This window comes from Talaromyces atroroseus, assembly GCF_001907595.1.
Source record: "Talaromyces atroroseus strain IBT 11181 chromosome Unknown scaffold_2, whole genome shotgun sequence".
Taxonomy (NCBI): domain Eukaryota; kingdom Fungi; phylum Ascomycota; class Eurotiomycetes; order Eurotiales; family Trichocomaceae; genus Talaromyces; species Talaromyces atroroseus.
The window spans coordinates 2,700,433-2,724,140 of NW_017971434.1; the positions used below are offsets into that span (position 1 = coordinate 2,700,433).

General features: G+C 45.3%; 9 protein-coding genes across 9 annotated transcripts; 6 read left to right on the forward strand and 3 right to left on the reverse strand.

Annotated features, from left to right (window-relative positions):
• Nucleotides 1-655: 655 nt before the first annotated feature.
• UA08_02993 (Purine-cytosine permease fcyB) lies at nucleotides 656-2,329 on the forward strand (the record flags this gene model as incomplete). The annotated part of the gene is made up of 3 exons (XM_020265096.1): nucleotides 656-892; nucleotides 948-1,164; nucleotides 1,227-2,329. The coding sequence occupies 3 exons, from the start codon at nucleotides 656-658 to the stop codon at nucleotides 2,327-2,329; spliced, it is 1,557 nt and encodes a 518-aa protein (XP_020122262.1).
• Nucleotides 2,330-3,551: 1,222 nt separating this feature from the next.
• On the reverse strand, nucleotides 3,552-4,541 carry UA08_02994 (hypothetical protein; the record flags this gene model as incomplete). The annotated part of the gene is made up of 3 exons (XM_020265097.1): nucleotides 3,552-3,946; nucleotides 4,011-4,192; nucleotides 4,243-4,541. The coding sequence occupies 3 exons, from the start codon at nucleotides 4,539-4,541 to the stop codon at nucleotides 3,552-3,554; spliced, it is 876 nt and encodes a 291-aa protein (XP_020122263.1).
• A 5,684-nt stretch (nucleotides 4,542-10,225) lies between these two features.
• Nucleotides 10,226-10,696, forward strand: UA08_02995 (hypothetical protein; the record flags this gene model as incomplete). Its single annotated transcript, XM_020265098.1, has 2 exons — nucleotides 10,226-10,431; nucleotides 10,483-10,696. The coding sequence occupies 2 exons, from the start codon at nucleotides 10,226-10,228 to the stop codon at nucleotides 10,694-10,696; spliced, it is 420 nt and encodes a 139-aa protein (XP_020122264.1).
• A 375-nt stretch (nucleotides 10,697-11,071) lies between these two features.
• Nucleotides 11,072-13,721, forward strand: UA08_02996 (hypothetical protein; the record flags this gene model as incomplete). Its single annotated transcript, XM_020265099.1, has 11 exons — nucleotides 11,072-11,118; nucleotides 11,382-11,495; nucleotides 11,549-11,621; nucleotides 11,671-11,788; nucleotides 11,844-11,874; nucleotides 11,928-12,118; nucleotides 12,180-12,844; nucleotides 13,074-13,258; nucleotides 13,320-13,476; nucleotides 13,537-13,635; nucleotides 13,692-13,721. The coding sequence occupies 11 exons, from the start codon at nucleotides 11,072-11,074 to the stop codon at nucleotides 13,719-13,721; spliced, it is 1,710 nt and encodes a 569-aa protein (XP_020122265.1).
• Nucleotides 13,722-15,513: 1,792 nt separating this feature from the next.
• Nucleotides 15,514-17,123, forward strand: UA08_02997 (cAMP-dependent protein kinase type 2; the record flags this gene model as incomplete). Its single annotated transcript, XM_020265100.1, has 4 exons — nucleotides 15,514-16,275; nucleotides 16,335-16,588; nucleotides 16,656-17,030; nucleotides 17,096-17,123. 4 exons carry the CDS (start codon nucleotides 15,514-15,516, stop codon nucleotides 17,121-17,123), a joined length of 1,419 nt encoding a protein of 472 aa, XP_020122266.1.
• Nucleotides 17,124-17,994: 871 nt separating this feature from the next.
• On the reverse strand, nucleotides 17,995-18,422 carry UA08_02998 (Mitochondrial import inner membrane translocase subunit tim13; the record flags this gene model as incomplete). Its single annotated transcript, XM_020265101.1, has 2 exons — nucleotides 17,995-18,204; nucleotides 18,294-18,422. The coding sequence occupies 2 exons, from the start codon at nucleotides 18,420-18,422 to the stop codon at nucleotides 17,995-17,997; spliced, it is 339 nt and encodes a 112-aa protein (XP_020122267.1).
• A 674-nt stretch (nucleotides 18,423-19,096) lies between these two features.
• UA08_02999 (hypothetical protein) lies at nucleotides 19,097-20,499 on the forward strand (the record flags this gene model as incomplete). Its single annotated transcript, XM_020265102.1, has 5 exons — nucleotides 19,097-19,198; nucleotides 19,411-19,481; nucleotides 19,567-19,648; nucleotides 19,718-19,978; nucleotides 20,071-20,499. 5 exons carry the CDS (start codon nucleotides 19,097-19,099, stop codon nucleotides 20,497-20,499), a joined length of 945 nt encoding a protein of 314 aa, XP_020122268.1.
• Nucleotides 20,500-20,925: 426 nt separating this feature from the next.
• Nucleotides 20,926-21,978, reverse strand: UA08_03000 (hypothetical protein; the record flags this gene model as incomplete). Its single annotated transcript, XM_020265104.1, has 1 exon — nucleotides 20,926-21,978. The coding sequence occupies one exon, from the start codon at nucleotides 21,976-21,978 to the stop codon at nucleotides 20,926-20,928; it is 1,053 nt and encodes a 350-aa protein (XP_020122269.1).
• Nucleotides 21,979-22,293: 315 nt separating this feature from the next.
• On the forward strand, nucleotides 22,294-23,565 carry UA08_03001 (hypothetical protein; the record flags this gene model as incomplete). Its single annotated transcript, XM_020265105.1, has 1 exon — nucleotides 22,294-23,565. One exon carries the CDS (start codon nucleotides 22,294-22,296, stop codon nucleotides 23,563-23,565), a length of 1,272 nt encoding a protein of 423 aa, XP_020122523.1.
• Between the last annotated feature and the right edge of the window lie 143 nt (nucleotides 23,566-23,708).

Sequence of the window (23,708 nt, forward strand, 5' to 3'; positions counted from 1 at the left end):
CGACGTGTTCCCTGGTATGTCGATGATGGGGGCGCTCGAAACACACTCTGAATGCCAACAGTATTCAAGATAATTGTAAACCCAAGCCGAGTATGTTTATATAAATTGAGGTTGGGTCTACGTTTCGGCAACGGTCAACTGAGTGTTAGTGGATCGGAATCGTTCTATACTTCATTGATAGAAGAATCGCTTCATCCTCGGATGATGTTACATTGGGCATAGTCAAGTCCCTCTGAATGGACGTGGCGTGCTTATCGAAAACAAAGTAACCAATTGGCCAATTAATGACCCCGGTTATAGACAAGCTGGGCTAAGCGAAGCAACATTAATTAACTAGTTGTCTCGGCGAACAAGGGTTTCAGGGTCTAGCACTATATAAAACATAAACGTGGCAAGGAGAAGAATGCTACTTTGCTTCTAGTGTAATGCGAGTGCTTCAAACGATGCAGGCAATGCTCCGGTCGGTATGTATGGGGTTACTTTTGTGGCATAGTGAATTATGATAAAATCCTCTAGTTCTGCTATAGGTGGGAAAATAAGAAAAAGAAAAAGAAAACGTCCTTCCTTTCCCTTTATTTCTCTCCTTCGTTCGTCTTTTCCCTCGTTCTTTTCTTCTCCTTGTGGTTACGTACTCCGGCAGTTGACGATCTCAACCATGGCTTTTCAAGACTCTCAACCAGACTCCAGTCACGGGTCTGCAGGGGATGCAGAAAAGCAAGCCCACACGGGCACGTTTTTCGCGTCGGACGGCGAAGAGAGGTTTGACCAGGGAGATTCGCTCTACGCGAGGCTGCAACGGCTTGCGGGCAAGTTCAACATCGAACAGCGAGGCATTGAACGGGTCCCGGAAAGTGAACGCCATGATACTTCCTACGCCAACATTAGCACAATGGTGTGCTTCCTTTCTCTGCTCTGTCGGACATTTCCTGCTGCTAACTTCAGCATAGTGGCTGGCCGCAAACATGGTCGTTAGTGCTTTCGCTGTCGGCGTGCTGGCGAACGAACTCTTCTACCTAGGATTTGTGGACGCCATCCTCGTCATCATCTTCTTTAATCTCCTCGGCGTCTTGTCCGTTTGCTTCTTCTCATCATTGGGGCCGAAATTTGGCCTGCGACAGATGGTGATGACAAGATTCTGGTTTGGCTGGTACGGCACGAAATTCAGTGAGTACCGAGCTCGTAACGACATCTCTACAGCATGTCATGGAAACGGCTAACCTTTCCAGTCGCCTGTATCAACGTGCTGACCTGCCTCGGCTGGGCGACGGTCGACTGCATCGTTGGGGCACAGCTCTTCAATGCCGTCAATTCTAACGTCCCCGGATACGCGGGCGTCCTGATTATTGCTCTCTTGACATTTATCATCACCTGCATGGGATACAAGGTTGTGCACATGTATGAGTACTGGAGCTGGATCCCCACCACCATCATCTTCTTCATTGTTCTGGGAACCTTTGCTCATTCGGGAGACTTTGTGAACATTCCCATGGGGACTGGCACATCGGAACTGGGCGACGTCCTCTCCTTCGGTGCAACGGTCTATGCCTTCGCGACCGGATGGACCAGTTACGCAGCCGACTACACTGTCTACCAGCCGTCCAACCGTCCCCAAAGAAAGACGTTCTTCGCCACCTGGATCGGTCTGATTCCCGCTCTCATGTTCACCGAGATGCTCGGCGCTGCAGTTTACACAGCGGCCAGTGCCAATGACGGGGTCAACAAGTACGCAGCCGGCTACGCTGCCTCTGGAAACGGCGGTCTCCTAGCCGCGGCCTTGGAACCTCTAGGCGGATTTGGTAAATTCTGCATTGTCATTCTGGCTTTGTCCATTATTGCCAACAACTGCCCGAACGTCTACTCCGTGTCACTGACACTCATGGTCTTGGGCCGCTGGACCCAGCGCATCCCCCGATTCATCTGGGTCGCCCTAGTGACTGCAGTATCCATTGGAGTTGCGATTCCTGGCTACAGCCACTTCGACGTCTACCTGAACGACTTTTTGGATATCATCGCGTACTGGCTTGCCATTTACACTGGCGTTGGTGTTACCGAACATTTCCTTTTCCGACGTGGTATCAGCGGTTACCAGCCTGAAGATTACGATAAGCCCAGCAAGCTCCCAGTTGGCATTGCCGCTTTTGTCGCATTCTGCTTTGGCGTTGCAGGCATGGTGACTGGCATGAGTGAGACCTGGTGGGTGGGCCCAATCGCTTTGCACGCCGGTGAGGCTCCGTACGGTGGTGATGTAGGTTTCGAGTTGTCCTTCATCTTTGCGGCGGTGGTGTATGCTGCAGTGAGACCTTTTGAGTTGAAGTACTTTGGTCGGTAAACCTTGCCACTTTTCTTCCCATTCTCAGTATATATTCACTGTGCGGACGAAATTCTTTCGTATCTGTAACCAGGGATGACGTGGCGAGCGACCTCACTTCTTGGATTTTGAATGCTTTCACTTAAATGTTGTCGATGGATGGAGCCTATCAAATACCCTTGTCATACCATATTCACCCTTTTCTTGATGTACACTTTGTTACCCTCTTGTGATAGAGCCTAATAAAATAAAAGTAGTTGACTCATCCTGAGATGTACCCGAGAAGGACGCAAGAAGCGAATTGATTTAGGATCTTCGCGAAACGTTATTTGGGCACATATCGTGAAACGAACGACGCCGTTGTTGATCAAGACTTTTGGCAACGACGCCCAGCTCGAAACGAGTTGCCGTTGTTGGTTAGCGTAACCCTAATATACAACTTTTAAACTAGCTTGTACGTAATTACACACGGCATACGTTCATTTGCAGTCTAGTTGAAATATTAAATGCGCTAAAAGCATACTAAAGATGGTTTCCAACGCTTAGTGGTTTTCAAATTTTCACAATCGCCTTCCTGACTCAATGCGGTAAGGAATTGGGATTAGGGCTACACTAACCAATAAAGGAACTTTCCTTCGAGGCTGATTTAAGTGACTACATTCATAGCGACTTCATACTATAACCCGCTTCCTAGTCATAGTCCCTGAATTCATTGGATCATATTTGTCTACCATCCAGACCTCTCACCGCTAAATACCCCCATTTCAGACCCCAAGTTGATCAATCTGCCTTCCAGCCTTAGTCATGCCTAAGGATCCAAATTACCAGTCATTATCGAGGCAACGGTGAGCATTGTCTCGTAAACCAATTGCTCTGAAATATGAACTTTATCTTGACAGGTATCCATGCTTCGGAAATCAATTTCGATGGCCCCTAACGTCTCCGATCTGGATGACGTTCTTTTGAAGTCTGTGATGGTATTTAGGATGATAGACGAGTCGAGTGGTTTGCGCATATTCGTCTGAAAATATCAAGAGCTAGGAGGGCTTGGGAATAATGAGTATCTAGATATAAAAGAAAAATACAAGTTACAAGCGACGCTAGTCACAACCGCTCTAGCTAATTTAGCGTGGTTTGATGCGTTTAACTTCCGGGCCCGGCGGGGCTCGTCTCCATACAAAAATCCACCCATTTCATCGCGCACCGACTGTAGGTAGTAGGTAGGGCTAGCATTGCTTTATTCTCAGTTCCCATCTGTCGATTCACTGATAACCTTCCATTCCTCTATACGTCGTAAATTGTCTTTGAAATTAGCCTCCAGTGTTGCCACACAGCCGGTGCCTGCTGCAAACGCATCAGGGAACATTCGTCCATCAGCCACTCCAGTTCCCTGGGCTAGATCCACCAACACTTTAGCTAATTTGTCAGGGTTGCCTTTTTGAACATTATTGACGCTTGTGAAAAGCTTCACAGTAGGCTCGCGTGACTCGTCATAATCACCAATGGTGCGGCACACTGGTGGCGTGCTGTTTTGATCTGCGAGTCGAGAGAATATATTTGTACGGAAAAACCCTGGCTCCACATGGCATACCCTGATACCAAGGTGCTTAACTTCGCTATTCAATGAATGAGTCAACCCTAAATTAAAAAAAAAAAAAGAATTAGTTCTGTTCATGTGCCTAGTCTAAGGAATTCGACGTACCGCGAAGAGCGGCCTTGGACGCATCATATAACCCAGCAGCAGGAAGAAACTGAAATGCAGCTACACTGCCAATCATAAATATTGTTCCGGAACGTTGACTTCGCATGGCTGGAAGAAAAGCTCGAGTGACATTCATAACTGCAAATACATTGGTATGGAATTGTTGCAATAGTTGTTCGTGGCTAATAGCTCAATCAGTGAGTGCTAGGTCTGACTTATTGGATATACATACCCGGCTTCTTCAATCGTTCCCAGTTGCACATATCCTGCGTTATTTACCAGTACATCGATTCGGCCGTAAATTGACAGTGCCTTTAGTGCAAATTCTTCGATCTCAGGTGCAGGTGCATTCACATCAATCTCGATAACCTTGGCACCTTTTTGTTCCAGACTGGTCAAGCGACTAGCACTGCGTCCGGTAGCAATGACTCTGTGACCTGCTGCAAGGGCCTCAACTACAATAGACCTGCCAATGCCAGTTGAGCATCCAGTAACAAGCCACACAAGAGATTCTTGGTTATTGTGTGCCATTTTCAGCAGTCGCTAGAAATTTTAGTGTCCAATTTAGACAGTGTTGTTAAGACCAAAGGAAAGACAGTCCAACTATATAACTGGTGATAAGTCTCGCACTGTGCAGTGAGTATTGATGAAAGGATGTATATGACTTGCCGATTTCGATTTTACTATATAAGCTAGCGATTAGTGAGAAACGGAGTTTACGGATTTTTTCAAGAGGAGATAGGAGATTGCACCATTAAAGCCGCTGAATCCTAGTACTCCATGCCTACAGAATGAAGGACGAATTCTAACAATAGTCTCCATTATCGATTAACCCTGTGTGGTATATATTAATACGGACGAATTCACCCGTTTTAATGGTTTGCAGATATGCCATGTATCTTACATTCTATGCTGGAAGTACTATTCATATACAGTAGAACCTGGTTATAATGAACGGAAGATCTCCCTATATTAGAATTGAGTCTCGGCTTACATTATTTAATTAGGGGGGAGTAAACGGACTTTAAATTATTGTTACTTGTTGTTACCTAGATAGAGTAGTTAACATATCAGAGCCCTCTTTATCTCTAAATCAAACCCACTTCTAGATATACCCAGGTATTCACTTGCACCCTGAGAGGACTTCCGTTCGTTATAACCAGGTTCTACTGTATTACCATATTCAGACTAGGGACTGCTAAGGCTAGATCCCGCTCTAGTGGCTCCACTGACCCCGTATATGTAGTGCGTGATTCGGTTAGCCTATTCTGGGCTGTGATGTCACTGATATGATTGTATTGCCGTATCAGGAATATTTTCTCATTCAAACCGAAACGTTGCGTATTAGGTGCAGATGATACAGGGTAGCAAAACTCATTTGTGGAGGTACTTAGTAGATGGCGCGACACGGACGTAAAAAGCCGAGTAAGCAACCAAAAAAAAAAAGTCAGTAGTATAACTAGCACGCCCTGTTCGTATGTTCGTTATGATTATCCAAAGTAATTTATTGCCTCTATTAAACATACATACTTATTGATCAACAACCCCGTATCTCTACCCGACTACAGCAATGGCTACCACAGGTTTTAAACCCCAAGTCCTCCGGCAGTGACATGCGAGTCAGTTCAAATATAGAGCTTGAGGAGCATTTGGAACTCTTTCAAAACACCATTGGTTACACCGAGATAGACACTGCGCGTATATACGCCGGGTGTTAGCAGGAGAGATTTACCGCGCAGGCTGGGTAGAAAAGCCGTGGTCTGGCTATTGCAACCACGTCTTATCCACTAACTCCTGGAAGCCATGCTCGGGCTGCCATTCATAATAATCTCATGACCTCACTGTCTGAGTTGGATGCGGAGCAGGTGAATATGTGGCTGATCGCTCGGTCCCATACACGGAGACTCTTGAGGAAGCGAATAGAAATGTATTCTGAGGGCAAGTTTCAGAAATTGGGGCTTAGTAACTATGCAGCACATGAGATTGCAGAAATTGTGATGCTCTGCGCAGCGCGTGGCTGGCTTAGGCCAGCAATCTTGCCATAAGTCAGTAGACCCCAACGTCGCAATGTGTGCCAGGATGCTTTGATAGAACTCCAACAAAAGTTACTGGCTGTTGCATAGCGCGCAACATTGAAACGGAAGTCATCCCTGCTTGCCACCGTTACGGTCTGGACGTGGTCATAAATACTCCACTTGGCAGGGGTTTATTGACAGGCCGATACATACACTGAGCTCGATTGACACAAATCTCAAGAAAGTCGCTACAACGCCAGCGCATTCCTAGACCCATCTTTATGTTCTAGACGGAACATTCAAGGTCGAAGCGTTATAGTCAATGGTTCTTGAAGACCTAACTTTAAGGATGCGTAAGAAGCCACGCAAATAATTGGCTTGGCACCTAAGTTAGCTGAGGCCCTGAGAAATTCAAGAATTCTATCAATCAAATGCTCGATGATATTTTTCATCGCAGTGGGGCATCTTGATGAATAGGCATGATTAAATGCCCCCTGTTGGTCATCAGGACAAAGGGTGCAAGGAGATATTAAAAGGTGCCTGGCGCTCTTGTGTGGCTCGAGTGACTAAGAGTAGAAAGATGTGACTGAGGCTTTGTTGTAGTACCTGACATTTATCATACAAGGATTCAAATAATCTCCAAGGACTATATAAAACCATTTCTCCAACGGTCCCTTCTCCAATGAACGACGCCTACTATCAAAAGTATACTAGAGACGGTAATACTGCAGCTACTCAAGGGCAGCAACAAATATCATCGTATCATCTTGCTCCTGTGCTGAGAAGATTTCAGGCTACATTACTTGGATTGGAGACAGATCATATTGTTCATGATCATAATCTACCCATTAATAAATTTGCCCATCATGAGATGAACGCTCAGCTGGAATGGATGAAGGGATAAGCCATAACGACCGGTGGTAGAAGAAGGCTAAAATTGGCAGCAGAACAGAGTGCGCTGAGTATAATAAAGGTGGCAAGTTGTAACTTCAGAACAGGGGCTATTTATTTTTCTTCCTACTATGAGAGAAGAAGGTGATGGACTGGTTATATACATTATACGTACACACACCCACATCCATGTCGTTGTCGCACAACATGTTCACAAATCCCTAGCATTGGCAGCATTGTTTGGCTAGATATGTGGTCTACCACCTTGTCATCCAAGATGATTTGTGATAAGAAAAGGCGTAAGAGGCAGGATTCATGAAATAAGCTATCTAGCTGCTACTATTATGTCGTGCTAGGGCAGCAGTGCATGAGGTCAAGCCTGGAATGCAGTAGCCCTTTATCGATATTATTCTGGGCTGGTGACGAACCAGAACTGGGGATATAAAGTTCACGAAGTTGATCCAACAAACACAACTAGTACCGCAGCATATGCAGCCACTGTAGCTAATAATGTCTCATCTCTAAGTTCAGTAAATACAGATAGCACTAACGCGAATAAAATCGTCGCGCAACTAGCTGTTGAGAGAGTCGTCGTTAGGTCATTATGAAGAACCATCAGGAGCATCGGCCCTATCAGTGCCAAACCACCCATTAATCCCATAGCCAAGCATCGGGACAAGTCTCTTAGCATTCGCTCTCCACTAATAGAGTGGCGTGATCCTCCGGGAAGAATGTTGCTGCCCTCTTTGTATTCGCGGCGACCGACCGACTTCAGACGAGACTCGTCAGCAGGTATGAGACGATTGTCTTTTAAGATGCAGTACTCTAGATAATTTCGCGAGGTCAAGCAAAATGGATCGTGTGCTCTTCTTTCCCGATTCTTTCAATCATGAAATCGTAGTCTCGTATAGCCGTCACTGATCAACTCCATAAGCACAGCACCAACAATAGACATCTTCTAGCACAACATCGGCTTACAATACGCCGACATCAATCGTCACGCTTTTCTCATACAGGACGGCGATGCAGCTTCATCGTGGACGATGTGAGAGACAACATCAGCTAATTCGTTTTGCAAGTGGTGTAGGATCATCCTCTGCAGGCCATTTAGATGTACTCTGTAAGTCCTTGATCTACCGTTCCCATCCGGTTGATTGTAGAGATGGGCCACTCCAGTTGCCCATAAGCGATTTGAAAAGGTTTCGACAGTGAGATTCAGGTTTCTTCTTTCTTCTGGACTCAAGCATCGTCGAGTTTGTTGGTTATGATGGAGGTTGCTGTCGTTTGTTTGGTCCTCATCCTCCTCAACAATACTGAAATTTTCTGGTTGTAGTGGTAGCCGCATATTGTGCACTTCGCTTGAGACCGGAACCTGTGCAGATAATCGAGTGTCCCTGAGTATACTCATGACAGATAATTTATTGATATCAGATCCTCTCAATATATATATTTTTATAAGTCTGTCCAGACTTTATAAGCAAGCCTGGTAGGAGGTGGAAATTTGGGTAAAGCTTAGATTTCGGCCCCTAGTAATGACTGGGCTTCTTGTACATGAACTAGGGGGAATTCTTGAGTGTCTTCTAGAGGATTCATCGGACGGGGCGTTGCCAAACTTCAGAAAGAGTACTTTCAAGCAATGCTGGCTGGTCTGTGTAGCTGCAGGAAGCTGGACGACGTAACTAGTCGACTCACATGTGACCTAATCTAGCGAATCAAGGCAAACTACTTATTCCCGGATGTGATTATTGTCGCAGCATACATTAGTGCGCTTAAAGTATAATGACTTAGATTGGCATCATTTTGGGGCTTTTTCGTCCAATAAGATTATGCCTTTAGTTTCGGGAATAATTTCCTTGCATATTGAACTCAATCCTATGGCCGTATACTGCAAAAGCAATTCAACGTGAGCAAACCGTTATGCACGAGTTCTGGAATGTACAGAGCTGAGGTCTGGTCCGCATTTGCCAAGATGAATTTTCTTTTACTAGCAGTTCAATTCCCATACGCCAAAGGTTGCGGTATAAATATGAGTTGATCTATGCTAAATGAAGCACTCACCCTCGTGTCTATCTCAAGTCTGAACTTCGGTTTGTGGAATATATGTTTTGGTTACAGCTAGGCCGCTGTAACACCTACGTATCCTTAACTAGAAATAAGGAATGAGGCTCAGGAGCAGTAGACAGGATGAGCTTGTGATACCCAAAATATGTTTTTATTCTGAACTTACATGAGCAGGATGAATCATACCTAATAGCAGTAGTCTATAGCATTAGCTGAAATGTAGTCTAAACTAGATACAATTCTAGACGCTATAGGTAGTATCTGACTGATCAATGGCGACCTATTTAACTCCAACATTATTACAGAGATTTGGAACAGTAATTTATACCAGGCTGTCCTTACCACAGCTAGCTGCATTGTCAGAGCAAAGAGTGGCTTTTAAATAGCGTCAGTCTTCCCAGAGCGGTGGTTTCTAGCCATAGGTAAGGTGCTGCTTATGAGTGTTACGTTATGAAATTTGCCCATTGCTCGCTGAGAGTTGTCCTCAAGCAATCATCATGGAATCGCCTTTTAGAGGTTTTCCACAGACCATCAGGCTTAACAGCCGAGCAGGCACTGAAAACTCGTGCAGCTAACACTCTAGCCTTGTCAAGGAGGGGCTTTCGCGACCGATATATGTCGTGCCTTTCCCCTATCGAGCGAGTCTCTTTTCACAAGTTTCGCCAGGATGGCCTTTTGCTTCCGTTCGGATTCCCGCGCCAGGATTTTAGGGAGCCAAACCCGTGCGTCAGCGGAACACGTTAAATTTTCAAAAGCGATACTGACACGGGGCAGGACATTTTTTCAGACGGCTGATACCTGGCCGATGAAAGACAGTGCAAACCCTCTTAATGGGTGGTCATTGAAAGAGGTTTTGGATACAACAAGCGGAGCTGCAACTGCTGATACCTACGGCAAATTATTCTTTTACCTTCGCGGTCTACTTACCTCCTTTTTGAATTGAGTTTCTAGCTCCAGAATCTCCTTCCAACTTCTTCACCTTGATGCCTCTTCCCTTCCTGGTATTCTTGATAGTGATTCTTTTAGCCGCATTGACGTAAGTGCTTAATACCACTACACTCCCACCGACTGCACATCTTTCAACGATAGGAACCACAGTTCTCTGAAAAGTCATATGTACACATATCACGGGTCTAACATCCCTAGCAGGTGTCAAACATCTCGGATACGGCCTGGCTAGGAATTCACCGTACATTACATTTGATGATTCCTCTACTTCAGAATCCGATGCAGAATCCACATGCCACCATGATAACCCTTTTCATGAATGCAGTTGATGAGAGCTTGACCGAAGATGACAGAATGCAGGGCCTTACTCTTCATAGTCGAGCGATGAGGGATCTACTCAGATATCTGCCTCCAAAGGGACCAAGGAATTCCAAGTACGATCCAGCGATTATCAAGTTCAATGTTGGTCGGGACCTCGTGACAACCTACGATCACGTTTTTGATAGGTAAGTATGGTTCTGACGAAGCAGCTAGGCTTTGCCTTACTGTTGTTATAGGTTTCTAAAGAACTTTGAGTTCCACACCGCTGGTCACGTATTCGGCGCAATGATGAAGGAAAAACATACCATCATCGAGAAATGGCCCTACCGGCTAAAACTACGATCAGGCCAGCCAGGAGCTCAAGATGAATTTGACCGCTGCATGAAAGAAGGTGTTTCAGGGAAAGAGCGCTATGTGGAGTGGAAGAGAATCCCTCAGGGCCTGCTTTGAAAAATGCGTTTTAGCTCTTCCGTTGCACGATTGCCGATTCTCCAGATAGGTTTCCAAAGGTGAAGTATTGTGTCAGATAGCTCGATACGTCTTTTGTACAAAGAATTTCGATTAAGTATGTATAAATACAATCGCACGTTCTAGAACAGAGACTCAATGGAGCTATAACGCATATGTATAGACTAGTCATAGTTTGTTGCATTACACATATGCGGAAATATCGTAATCATTCGCGATGCTGAATACAAGTTGTCTAAATAGAGCAGGCCAGCTGATCGTCACCTTGTCTCACTCATACAAACAAAGCTTTCCGCGAAAGTCCACCCTCGAGCCAGTATTATAGTCATGATATATGGCATTCGCGATCAAGCCGACATGATTGATGATTTCCTGAGGGACAATGGCTATTTCCTTCAACAATCGTATGATTTCGATGAGTCGACAACATACTAAAATCCACAATATTTGATACCCCCCGGGATCTGAATTCCGGGCATCATGGCAAGAAAAAGGTCTTGAATTGACTCACTCGCCCCGGCAAAATCACAAGCCTCTCAGGTAATGAATTCCGCATCAGGCCCGACCGTATTCTCGGAGGTACAGGTGAGCCATAGGATCAAGCCCGCTTTTTTGAAGTATGTTTCTCACTCAATCTTTGCTTCACTAGATGCTAATATTCTCCTAGACATCAGAAAAAAGCTTTAGCCATGATGGTTGAGAAAGAGTCCGGTCGGATTGATGGATGTGAATTCCCATCTCTTTGGTCAGAAGGTGTTGAAACGGAACGCGGGATGAAAATGTATGCACCCCTCGACCTTGACTTTCAGATATAGACTGACACCTCTCTCTCAGATATCGCAACTCTGTCACTGGCAATGTTCAACTAAAGGAACCAGAATTGTGTATGGGAGGTCTTCTTGCTGATGTGAGTGGGTTTACCATCGAACATTGCGTTTCCTCTGACCAGTAAACAGGATATGGGTCTTGGGAAAACACTTTCTATGCTGGCTTTAATAGCTGGTTCATTGAATGAAACACGAAAGGGCCAAGAACAAGCAAAAAAATCTACCTTGATTGTTTCACCACTATCAAGTATGTCTTGGTTTTATAGCTTTTGTTGGACCCAACTTTTACTAACGTATGATAGCCCTCTCTAGCTGGGAGAACCAAATAAAAGAGTATTCACCAATCTCCGTACACTGATTTTACCCTAGCTCACACGTGGCTCTAGGCACTTCAAAGAGGGATCACTGAGTTACACTGTTTATCATGGCCCAACCCGAACAAGAGATGCCAGCGCTTTAACCCAACATTCCATCACTCTGACAACATATGGTACCCTCAAGGTGGACTTTAACGAGAAATCTAAAAGCGACGGTATCTTGCGCAAGATTGGCTGGCATAGGATTGTATTAGATGAAGGTATGAATACTGGCTTACATAATGAACTACATATAAACTAGACTGACCCTTATTTATCAAGCCCACGTTATTCGAAACCCATCCTCTCGGATCTTCCAGGCTGTGTACAATCTCCCTGCAAAGCACCGCTGGTGTATAACAGCGACTCCGATACAGAACCGGGTGCAGGAGCTTGGGGCTCTTGTTAAATTCCTCCGTGTATCGCCTTTTGACGGCGGGATGTCTTTCAGGGACACGTTCACTTATCCGATAGAGTGTGGGAGTGAACGTGGCTGGAAAAGGCTCAGATCCCTCGTCCAAGCCATATCGCTTCGAAGAACAAAGGAGACCCTTGATCTGAAACTCCCTGTACGGGAGGAAATTATACAACCAGTGGAGCTGAACATGGAGGAAAGAAAGATGTATAAGCTGTTCACCAAATCATGTGTTTCTGCTATTGAGACTCGCCGGATCGCACGAAACACTTTACAATATATTCTAAGGCTTCGACAAATATGCAATCACGGTCGCGAGTTACTCCCTTCTACGACTCAGCAATGGTTGGACAGCGTTATGTCTTTTGATGAGAATCCCGTCACCCCACCGCCAACCTGTGAACACTGTGATGATCCCATGGCTGACTCGGAAGAGAACATGAATGATCTCATGGCCTGTATGCATCAGATATGCAAAGCATGTCTTGAAGGTGCCAAAGAGGGCGATAGCCCTAGTGACCCCGTCTGCCCCGTATGCTCTGAGTCAGGGTGTGAGAAGAAGGAAACTCAAGGTACAGATCAAATGGAGGTTGAAACACAATATTGTCCATCCTCTAAAGTCAAAGCTCTGTTGGAAAATCTTCAGATGGCCAGGTGCCAATCTCAACGTCCAGAAGAGATGCCTATCAAGAGGTAATGATAAATTCTCTCATATGCTATCCACCTCGAGTATTATTACTAAAAAAAAAAATACTGACCAGTGTTATCTTTTCCTCTTGGACAAAAATGCTCGACTTGGTGGAGAAAGCTCTCGAAGGTACTGGATTCCAATTTCAGAGGATCGACGGCAGCAAAAGCTCTTCGCATCGCAAACGGCACTCCGTATCTTTAACAAAAGTCCGTCATGCACTATATTCCTTGCCACTTTGGGCAGTGCTGGAGTTGGGTACGTTTTTATCCTTAAGGACTTAGTATTGAACCAGCACTTACGCACAAATATCATTTAGCATCGATCTTACAGCTGCTAGCCAAGTCCACCTTCTTGAGCCAGGCTGGAATCCCATGTCAGAGCGACAGGCACTAGACCGTGTCCACAGAATTGGACAGAAAAGAAATGTCCTGGCAATCCGCTATATCGTGACAGGCGCCACTTCAATTGAAGAGGTAAGTCCCATCTTTCAAGGCATATTTGGTTTTAATTAACACTTTTGGGGGAAAACGCAGTACATCCGACGCAGACAGGGAAGGAAATTGGACCTAATATCAATTCCTCTGAATGATACCACTGGTAGGGAAGCTGCAGGAATGAAAGATATGCTTGAGGTTGGTCATTCTACATACGGATTTGTGGCACTGATCTTTCGACTGATCTATCATAGGATTTGAAACATACACTGAGTTCATCTTGAGTATTATGTACAATTTATGCTGGGACGAGAGAGCGTTGCATTGATCGCTTGGTTTGTATCATATTTTGTTTGTTAATATCTATTGACCATGTATAAGAGATGTGTGAGGGTAACCAAGTATATTAGTTCTCTTAAATTTAGCTTGTAGGAAAGCCTTTTATTGTGATGACCGTTAGCCGGGCACCTAGGGCTTTTTATCTCAATAGCGGTTCCTATTTGGGAAACCGTTACCCGATTGGGAAGTTCTATAGCATTTCACCGTCAACCTAGTTCCCTATAATCACTGCCTCTGACGCCTAGCTAGTTCAGCGAAAACTCCATCATATCGCGCTCAATGACGTCCTCTATAAACTTTTCGTGGGTGAAGCCATTTTTCCAAGGCCTATTTCACATCATAAAGTCCATGCAGGAACTTCTCACAATGCCATAACTGTTGGGCATCCTTCGACAATGTGAATGCAGTCTAGTCAATTGATTAGCGAGAATGCAGCCGAGAAGAGAGAAACTCACACACCCGTCTACATCATGATATACTATCTATCCATCAGCCATGAACTTATCAGCGGCATAAAACAATTTATAATGGCTAAAAAGACCACCTAGTGCCCCTCTCTCTCTTACTAATCTCGGATATAGCATATTAAATTACCTTAGGGTTCCTCGACTCCCATAAAATGGACACAGCTTCTGTCTACTTACATAGGATCCGTACGAGAGTTTTGGGGTAGAAAATCCTGAGAACAAATCCTACTCATCAGCACAGTACTTATACCAGGATAGCTGGGATTTATCACTGCCATCAAAATATAAGGCCAAGCAGATAGATGAGACATCAGGACAGATCAGAAATATGATACTCGCAGAGGAGAAGTCCCTTCAAGGTATACTACGCATACCCGTGAGCTTATGTGGGGCTCACTGACGGTGCTCAGGGGCGTGCTCAGTTCTACTCAGTGGGCAAAAAAGTGAGGGAAAGGGAGAAGAAGAATGCATCAGCCTCGAGATATCACTGATGATTCGCTTTAGATCCGGGATTACATGGAGGAGAGACGTCAAATAGCATTATAGAATTAAGTCTATGGTACTGAGTGAGACGAAAGGGCATTGACAAAGGTCAACCGTCATGCATTTCAATGCGCTAGGCGAGATTCGGATATCCACCACCCCGCTTCCTGACTTCATCGAATGCTGTCCTGTACGTCAGAGAGTCAGTCCAAGGGTAATCCACCTCGCCTCGCCTCTCACAAACAACAACAGCAACCACACACACACACACACACACACACACACATACACACCGACCACGGACGTTTTCGATTGCGCTGCGAAATCCTTACCCCCCTCACTTTTCCTAGTCTATCCTGTCGAATCCTGATCGGAAGAAACCAATCACCCCCGGGCTACATCAATTGTCAATCACGGCAATCCGGAACATCCTCTAATCCAACCTATACTTCTTGTCAATTGGATGGCCACTACAGTCTATAGCAAGTAGAGTCGATCGATCTTGAGCCCTTTCAGAGATTGCGCTTGCTTGTTGTATTCTCCGGATTACGTATCCTCTTTTCTCCGCCTTCACCACAAGTACTTGTCTCGTACTTACGTGCTAACCGGCAATTGAGTGGTACCAACGAATGCTTCTGCTTTGACTTGCAATTGATTGCCTGTCGATCCTTCTTTCTCTTTTATTTTGGGGGGGGATTCTTTTTTTTTCCTTTTTTTTTTCTTTTCTTTTTTTTTTTCAGACTCGCTCGCAGTCTGAAAAAAAAAAAATACCAAGCGCGAGCATCTCATGCCGACATTCGGGGCACTGTTAAAGAAGAAAAAAACGCATTCAACAGGATCCAAGGATACTCCTGCTTCGCCTACAGTTGCCGAAGCCTCCTCAACATTGCCATCCGAAAACCCCGAACTTAACCGACCGGCCGGCAGGGAATCAAGCGACAAGGCTGGGTCGGCCGTGAACGCGAATACAAACACCAGCAACAATAATAATAGTCATAGCATTAAAGGCACTTCGCCTGACACTCAGATGAACCCGGCAGCGTCGACAAATCAGCAATCTGCGCAAGGCGCAAACAGTTCCTCCCACCACAACAGCCACCATCATCACCTGCCTCATATTGGCAGCATCAAGAGCATCATAAACCCCACCCATGGTCATCATGGAACAACACAGGGTAATGCAGACGCAAACTATGCACAGACCTCTCAAGTTCAAGGGTCCAAATCACAAGCCAGACAAACGAAAGGGAAATATTCATTGGAAGATTTCTCACTCCAGAGAACATTGGGAACTGGGAGCTTCGGTCGGGTGCATTTGGTCCAGTCAAGGCATAATCATCGCTTCTATGCAATCAAGGTGTTGAAAAAGGCGCAAGTCGTGAAGATGAAACAGGTGGAACACACCAATGATGAGAGGAGGATGCTTCAAAGAGTGAAGCATCCGTTTCTCATAACATTGTGGGGAACTTTTCAGGATTCGAAGAACCTGTATATGGTCATGGACTTTGTCGAAGGAGGGGAACTATTCAGTTTACTTCGCAAGTCACAGGTATGGAATGCATCAGATCGCTATGTTTGTTCAAGACATTGTGCTAATCACCTACACAGCGATTCCCCAATCCGGTTGCCAAATTTTACGCCGCAGAAGTGACATTGGCTTTGGAATATCTGCATTCTCAGCACATTATATATCGAGACCTTAAGCCCGAAAATTTGCTGCTGGACCGGCACGGGCATTTGAAGATCACTGATTTTGGCTTTGCAAAAGAAGTTCCTGATATTACGTGGACACTCTGTGGGACACCAGATTACCTTGCCCCCGAGGTTGTGTCTTCTAAAGGTTATAATAAATCAGTAGACTGGTAAGTGCATTGCTTGTCTGCCTCAAAAATATTGACGAGAAAACGCAAATTTTGACACGGTCTGCAGGTGGTCTTTAGGCATTCTTATATTTGAAATGCTTTGCGGCTTCACGCCGTTCTGGGACAGTGGATCGCCCGTTAAGATATACGAGAATATTCTCCGTGGGAAGATTAAATTCCCCCCTTATATGCATCCAGATGCAGTCGATTTGCTCTCACAGCTCATCACTCCGGATTTGACAAAACGGCTGGGCAATCTTCATGGCGGCCCAGAAGATGTCAAGACCCACCCTTGGTTCGCTGAGGTGACCTGGGACCGACTTTTGAGGAAGGATATCGACGCTCCATATGTTCCACCGGTACGAGCTGGCCAGGGAGATGCCAGCCAATTTGATAAATATCCCGAAGAGAGCGAAGCATATGGCGCACAAGGAGAAGATCCGTACGTACCACAAGCACATATTACATGTTGCCTTTCTCGCTCACAATACTAATATAACTCGACAGATATTATAATCTTTTCACTGAATTTTGAAGATTTTTTTTTATATGCAACAAACTAATTTTTTTTGTCAACAAAAGCAATCATTTCTCTTAATCAGCCGACACTTGCCAAAAGTGTCAATAGCAACGTCCTCGACTCTTGACGTCGACTACGTCTGCTATCCCTTTTCCTCCGTTCGTCATGTCGTATTGTTTTCGGTTTATACAACAGCAGAATCTCAAGACGCGGGTCAACGAACCAGGCAAATGAACATCTGGGTACAAAACAAGATTTATATGTTTTCAACACTATTATTTATAACAATTTAGTTTCCAACTTTGGACTTTTTTTTTTGCTCTTTGTGTTCGATCTATTGAAGAACCACTTACTTATTATCTATTTATCAAGGGGCTGGAACTTACGTGGAAGAATTCTTGTTTTCATTGAATCATTTGTGTATCTGGCACATACGTATATGTCTGACTGTACAGCAGGATTGTGGTAGGCGAATTGAATCATGACATGGTTTGACAGGTGGGAGACATGAAATTCTTCTTTTGTTTCTCTTATATGTACCTAGCTAGATGTTTCATATACCGAAATGTATTCAGTTAGAGGTTGAATCTAAGGAATACCATGCCTGTATGGCTAGAAATAACACAGAGTTAGTATGTCTCGAAAGCAAATATTCCTTTCGGAATTTTTTTTTCTTTGTTTATTTGATTTAATCTTAAGAAACTCCGGTAGAGAATAGTAAAAAGAGATGAAACATTATCATTCAATTGAGTGTCGATACATTGTTGTACACACATATTCATACAATACGATGATTGGGGAAATTTTTCTCTTTCTTCTATCTATTATACAAGCAGGCTCAACAAAATTAAAGCCTATTTCACGCATCGAAAAAGTTCATTGAGTTTTAAGACGATGAACCCAAAGCTCCGAGAACATCTGCACCACCACCCATTCTCCTCGACTCTTGTTGAACACGAGCAATATAAGTACGGCTAGTGGTGTTCCACAAAGAAATGTACTTCTCCATGCAAGACGATAGACATGTCGATTCACCGGATGAAAGTGAGGAGCCGGGAGCTGGGACGCAACGATCGAAGCAGTTTTCATTTATTTTCTTGAGAAGTTGTCAGTTTTTTTTTTGGTTTTTTTTTTTGTCTTCGTCAATTGTCTGAAAACAATATAAATAATAAGGCAGTAACTTACGCTGACAAGAGCGCGAGCATTATTCACGGCAGCTTCGGTCTGGACTTGTTGGATCAAAGCATTTTTGAGCTCTGTCGAAGAGGGCTCGGATGTGACGTCGGAGGAGGATGAGGAGCCGAAAAGAGCCATTGTGAAAAAGGGAAAAAAAAAAAAGAGTCTGTCGAAAGAAAGAGAAAGCAACTATCGACAAGGCCGTAAAATATATGTTTCGTTGTGTGTTCGACGGTGAAAATGGCTGGAAAGAGAGCTCCTGGTGGTGTTAGACCTGGATGAACGAGGTTGATTTCTTGCTCTATGGTCACAAGCGGAAAGCCTCCGGAGTGCACTAAGCCAGGGTGGGACTAGTACGCCAATGATCTCACAGACTCACAGCCTCAGGCTGAGATGTGGCTGATGCTGCACAAGCACGCGCCACACCGTTCAAGTGGACACCTTTTATTACTCGTTACCGTTACATATGCCACTTCGAGGTCAGCTCTACCTACATTCACCTCTTGGATATTCACCACTTTTCTCATTTCCTTTGCTCATTCTCAATTGACGAATCCCTGGCTCGCTCACAAGTGATGTCTTGGGCCCGTTGAATGTCCCGGCGACATCGCTCCTCATTGTTTTCATAGCATTCACTCATAGCGGAACACATACCCTCTTTTTGCTTTTACCAGGATCAGCCAGCTATTAAGAGACCGCATTTCTCGAGCTCTCCTCTACATTCATTCAAGTGCTGTTCAAGACCTTTCACCAATATCACCGACACCGCGTCTTTCGTTCAACCTCCGCTACAACTTCGATAAAGATTAACCATGCGGTTCTCTCAATTAGCCGCCTCCGTCCTGGCGTTGGCCTCGTCGGTAGTCGCAGAAACCAAATACTGGCAGGATAACACGGATGTAAAAATGCTTCCAGTAAGTCTATACTGTTCTGCGCACGGAAGAGATGCTGAAGGAACCGTTTGCGCTAACATTTTCTGCCCTCCCTTGATCTAGTTGCGGACGCATAGCTTAGCTCCGGTATGACGCTACAAGAACCTATGTACCTGCTGTCAATAATGCTCGACATTGTGGCATGTCTATTGAAGATGAACTCGGCTCACTGACACCGTGGTATGGCTGGCCAGCCCTATCTAGATTCCGACATGCAAAGTCGATGGTGGGATTTTGGCGGAGACACTGTGATTCGTACCGACCAGTACGTCCCTCGTTGTTTTGCCTCCCTCCTTTTACCTCGTTTTCTGTATCTCACTGGCTGGGCTCTCGTTCTAATTTCGATATAGATACGTGCGCCTCACCTCAGAGCGACAATCCCAGCAGGGTTGGATATTCTCCCGACTTCCTCTGACTGCAACGAACTGGGAGGTTAGTCTCACAGAAGGAAAGAAAAAGAAAGAAAAAAAAAAGGACAATCAACTAATTGACCTGTGATAGATTGAATTTGAATTCAAGATTCACGGATCAGGCCACTTCCACGGCGATGGATTTGCGCTCTGGCTCACAAAACAACGTGGTTCCCCCGGCCCCGTTTTCGGATTCCAAGACAAGTTTGAAGGTCTAGGCATTTTCTTTGACACCTACAAGAATAACCGTCCCGGTACTTCTTTCCCATATGTTATGGCTATGCTGGGTGATGGAGAAACCAGCTATGACAACGATCACGACGGGAAGGCCAATGAGCTGGCCGGCTGTTCGGTATGATCATATTTTCCCTTAACTTCTTTGACAGAGCGAGAACGCCATTCCATATATGTCTTTTATAGTTGCTAACATCCACCCTTGTTTAGGCCCGTGGGCTTCGTGACGCTACAGTCCCAACCAAAGCCCGCCTGACTTACTTCCAAGACAAGTCTCTAACACTTGATCTCCAATATAAGAAGGAGGATCAATGGATCGAATGTTTCTCTCTAGATGCAAGCGAGGCCAACATCGCCATTCCCTCTGTCTCTTATCTCGGATTTTCCGGTGAAACCGGTGAAGTTACCGACAAACACGACATCATCTCAATGACTGTGCACAACTTGTACGACTCCAGAGGTCAAGGAAATTCTGGAAGCAGCAAAGGCCGCAGCGGTCGCGCTCGTACCTCGAGAAAGAAGAAGTCTGGTAGCTGGTTAGGATTCTTTTTCAAGACTTTCCTCTTCCTTGGTGCAATTGTTGGTTCTTATGTGGGCTACACAATTTACCGGTCTTCAAAGAGGCAGTCGAGGTTCTAGGGAGGGGGAAAAAAACAAAAAAAAATTGTTTAATAAAAAAAAAAAGTGGGAAGGCATTATCCATCTGTTTCAACTTTTAGTTTCTGAGTCCACCTTGATTTTTTCCCTTGTTTCTCGCTATCTCTCCGTCCCAGCAGTCTATATGCTTATCTGGTTGTTACGTGCTTTGATTTGATACTGCTATTCAGCGTTCTTGTTTTGTTACTACTGTATGCATTGACGGCTGATTAAGAGAAGAATCATCAATGACGAGATTGACATGTCACAAGGGATCTTTTATTTAACGTAATATTCTATAGAGTAATAGTTTCACAGACTGCGTTGGCTTCAATATAGTATAATATAATATCAAATACTAAAGGGGGTATCATCTAGTTCTCATCTAAACTGCAAAAGGAACGAAAGACACAATGTATGCTATATAGGTTAGCCTTTGGAACGCCGTCCTTTCTCCTCAATCCATAGCTGATCCAGGATTTGGAAAACTTCTGTAACGCTCTGCACCAGCGCCTTTTCGTCTTTCAATCCCAGACTTCCGTAACGATGAAGCATCTTATCTGGATGCCAGCGTATTCGCTCAGCCTTGAGTGTGCTTAGTAAGTCCTCATGTGCTGCTGAAGATTCAGAAGTGGCAGGGGCATGTTCCATGAACTCCTTTACTGCTTCGTGGGAAATATCGCGTCGTTTCCCAGTATCAACGGGCCAATGGATATGGTTTCTTATGAAGAACTGGCTTTTAGCTTCCGCATCCTCATTTTGAGGCTTTGATGCCGACGATGACAAAGCACTAAGCTCTTCCCAGCTTTTCAAGTACTTTTCCCAAGTTGTTTCCCATAGCTTAGCGCGCCTCCGTTTTTCGCCTCGCCGCAGGCTTTCCTCTAAAGCTTCATTGAATCGCGCACGATCCTTGTCCGCTTGCTGCCCTGCTTCAGAACGCTGTTTTGCCTTGGCCTTTTCTCGTCTTTGCCGTTCGCGCTCCTCCATTATTCCCTCATGTGATCGTTCCCACATCCGTGCTCGTACATAGGCAGTATACTCCTCGTCTGTCATGCGCTCCAACTCCCCGTCGGGACCCTTGGGGACCGATGGAACGGCATATGTGTGGATTGGTTGGCCGTACACAGACTCCCAATATGCCGCCCCTTCATCATCGCCCATCGCATCAAATAGTGATTCGCGGAACGCTGTATCGGGCGAGAGTGACCGCCGCTCATTGTGACCAGGCGATGCCGGAGGATCTTGATCAATCTTTTGGCGTTTGGACGAATGCTGGGATTTATGACGATGGTGGTGACGACGCCGATGGCGATGGCGGTCATCATGGTCTTCGTGCTTCGAATGATGGCTCCTTGATCTCGATGATTTGAAGCGGAATTTGGAAGATCGTGACTTTGGGTATTCAGATTCATCCAATCTATCCTTATTTTCTGATGTACTGTCCGAGAATGGCTTGGATTCAGTTGCTGTAGCTGCATCCATGGCTTAACCTCCTGCGGGGCATGCGATTGTAGCTAATAACATCATGTGGACTGCGGTTTTCTCATAGAATAAGTAAGAGCTGAAAATGTCCGTATCCTCCTTAATGGATACGTTGCTGCAACACTTTCTAGCTCAGAAGTGAAAAGAAAGGAATGGTGTCGCGGTTGTTTGCTTAAAGAGCGGCGGCAAGCACGTCTGCATGAAAATTATATAGAAGTGCTCCGCATGGCCCGTGCTCAACCTCCGTGGCGGTTTATCAAAGGCAAGTCGCAGTTCTTCAACTGATGTGCTTTACATCAACAAACAACAGCAAAAATGTCTCTAGTGCAGTACTCAGATTCTGAAGGCTCCGATGATGAGCAACCTCCCCAGGTGGCCCCCACAGCTGTCAAAAAGGAACCGTCAGTTCCTGAGACAAAAGCAACGCAACCCGACCAGAAATTCTCCTCGATTGTAGATCGCGGAAACCCTCGCAAAATCCGAGTTGCCTTACCCGAGATCAAACCGGAAACCGCTGCTGATGGCAAGGATGATGACGAGGATGGGCCGGCAAGAAAGAAACCTCGAACGAATGGCGGCGGCGGCTTATTCTCCGGATTCAACTCAATGCTTCCAGCGCCCAAGCGCCCAAACCCCCGTGTCACAGCTGGAGGGAATGCCAATGCTTCAAAAGTCTTCAGTTTGAAGACGGGCGCTGGTCCAGGATTTGACCGGCAGGCCGATGCTGAATGGCGTCAGGAACAAGCTGTTAATCTCGCGTCGACAGGGCGAGATAATGATACGATACCCAAACCCGGAAGTCTTCGTGGCGATCAAACCGAAGGCAGCCTACTGAAGGAAGATGAATATAAGAAAAAAGGCAATGCGATGATGTTCAAGCCGCTTTCTGTGGCGCGAAATGCACCGAAAAAGAAATCAGCAGCGTTTGTGGCAGCACGAGCAGCTCCTCCTGCTACCACTGTTAAGACAACTGGTGCATCCGAAGGGACAACAAAGTCTGCATCAACAACAAACGACCTGTCTGTAACAGCCACCACTGCGGCTCCGCCTCCACCTGCGAAGCCCAAAGTCAGTCTATTCTCATTCTCGAATGAAGAAAAGACCGCCCCAATCGAACAAGCCAGCACATATGAGTCAATCGTCTACAACCCTGAAGGTGCCGATATACCTTCTAACACAGAAGAAGATTCGACCTCCTTGGAATATCATAATCAATCATCGACTGCATATCCTGTCCCCTCGACTCAGCAACAATCAACACTAGATGCAATCGCTGACGACCTGAACCTTTCTCGCTCCCAGAGGCGACAGCTAATGGGTCGTAACCCTGGCATATCACAAGCAAGCTCTCGAGTAATTAATTTCAATACTGATGCTGAATATGCAGCAAATCAAGAAATGCTCACAAAGGCTTCACAAGAAGAACTTGCTGCGCAACAACACAATCCTGTCAGAGCAATTTCCTCTGGCAAGCACTCTCTGCGCCAACTGGTGCAAGTAGCTAGTTCGCAGAAAGAGGCTCTCGAAGAAAGTTTTGCTGCTGGGAGAAGAAATAAGAAGGAGGCTGGATCAAGATATGGATGGTAGTATTCAAAGATCATTGAGAATAAATTCATATCGTAGTATCACACTCCAAGAAAATATTTACAATCCTTGTATATACAAATAAGTCATTGTAAGAAACTCGAACTAAACGCCGGAAATCATGCCTCTCAACCTAACAACGCCAT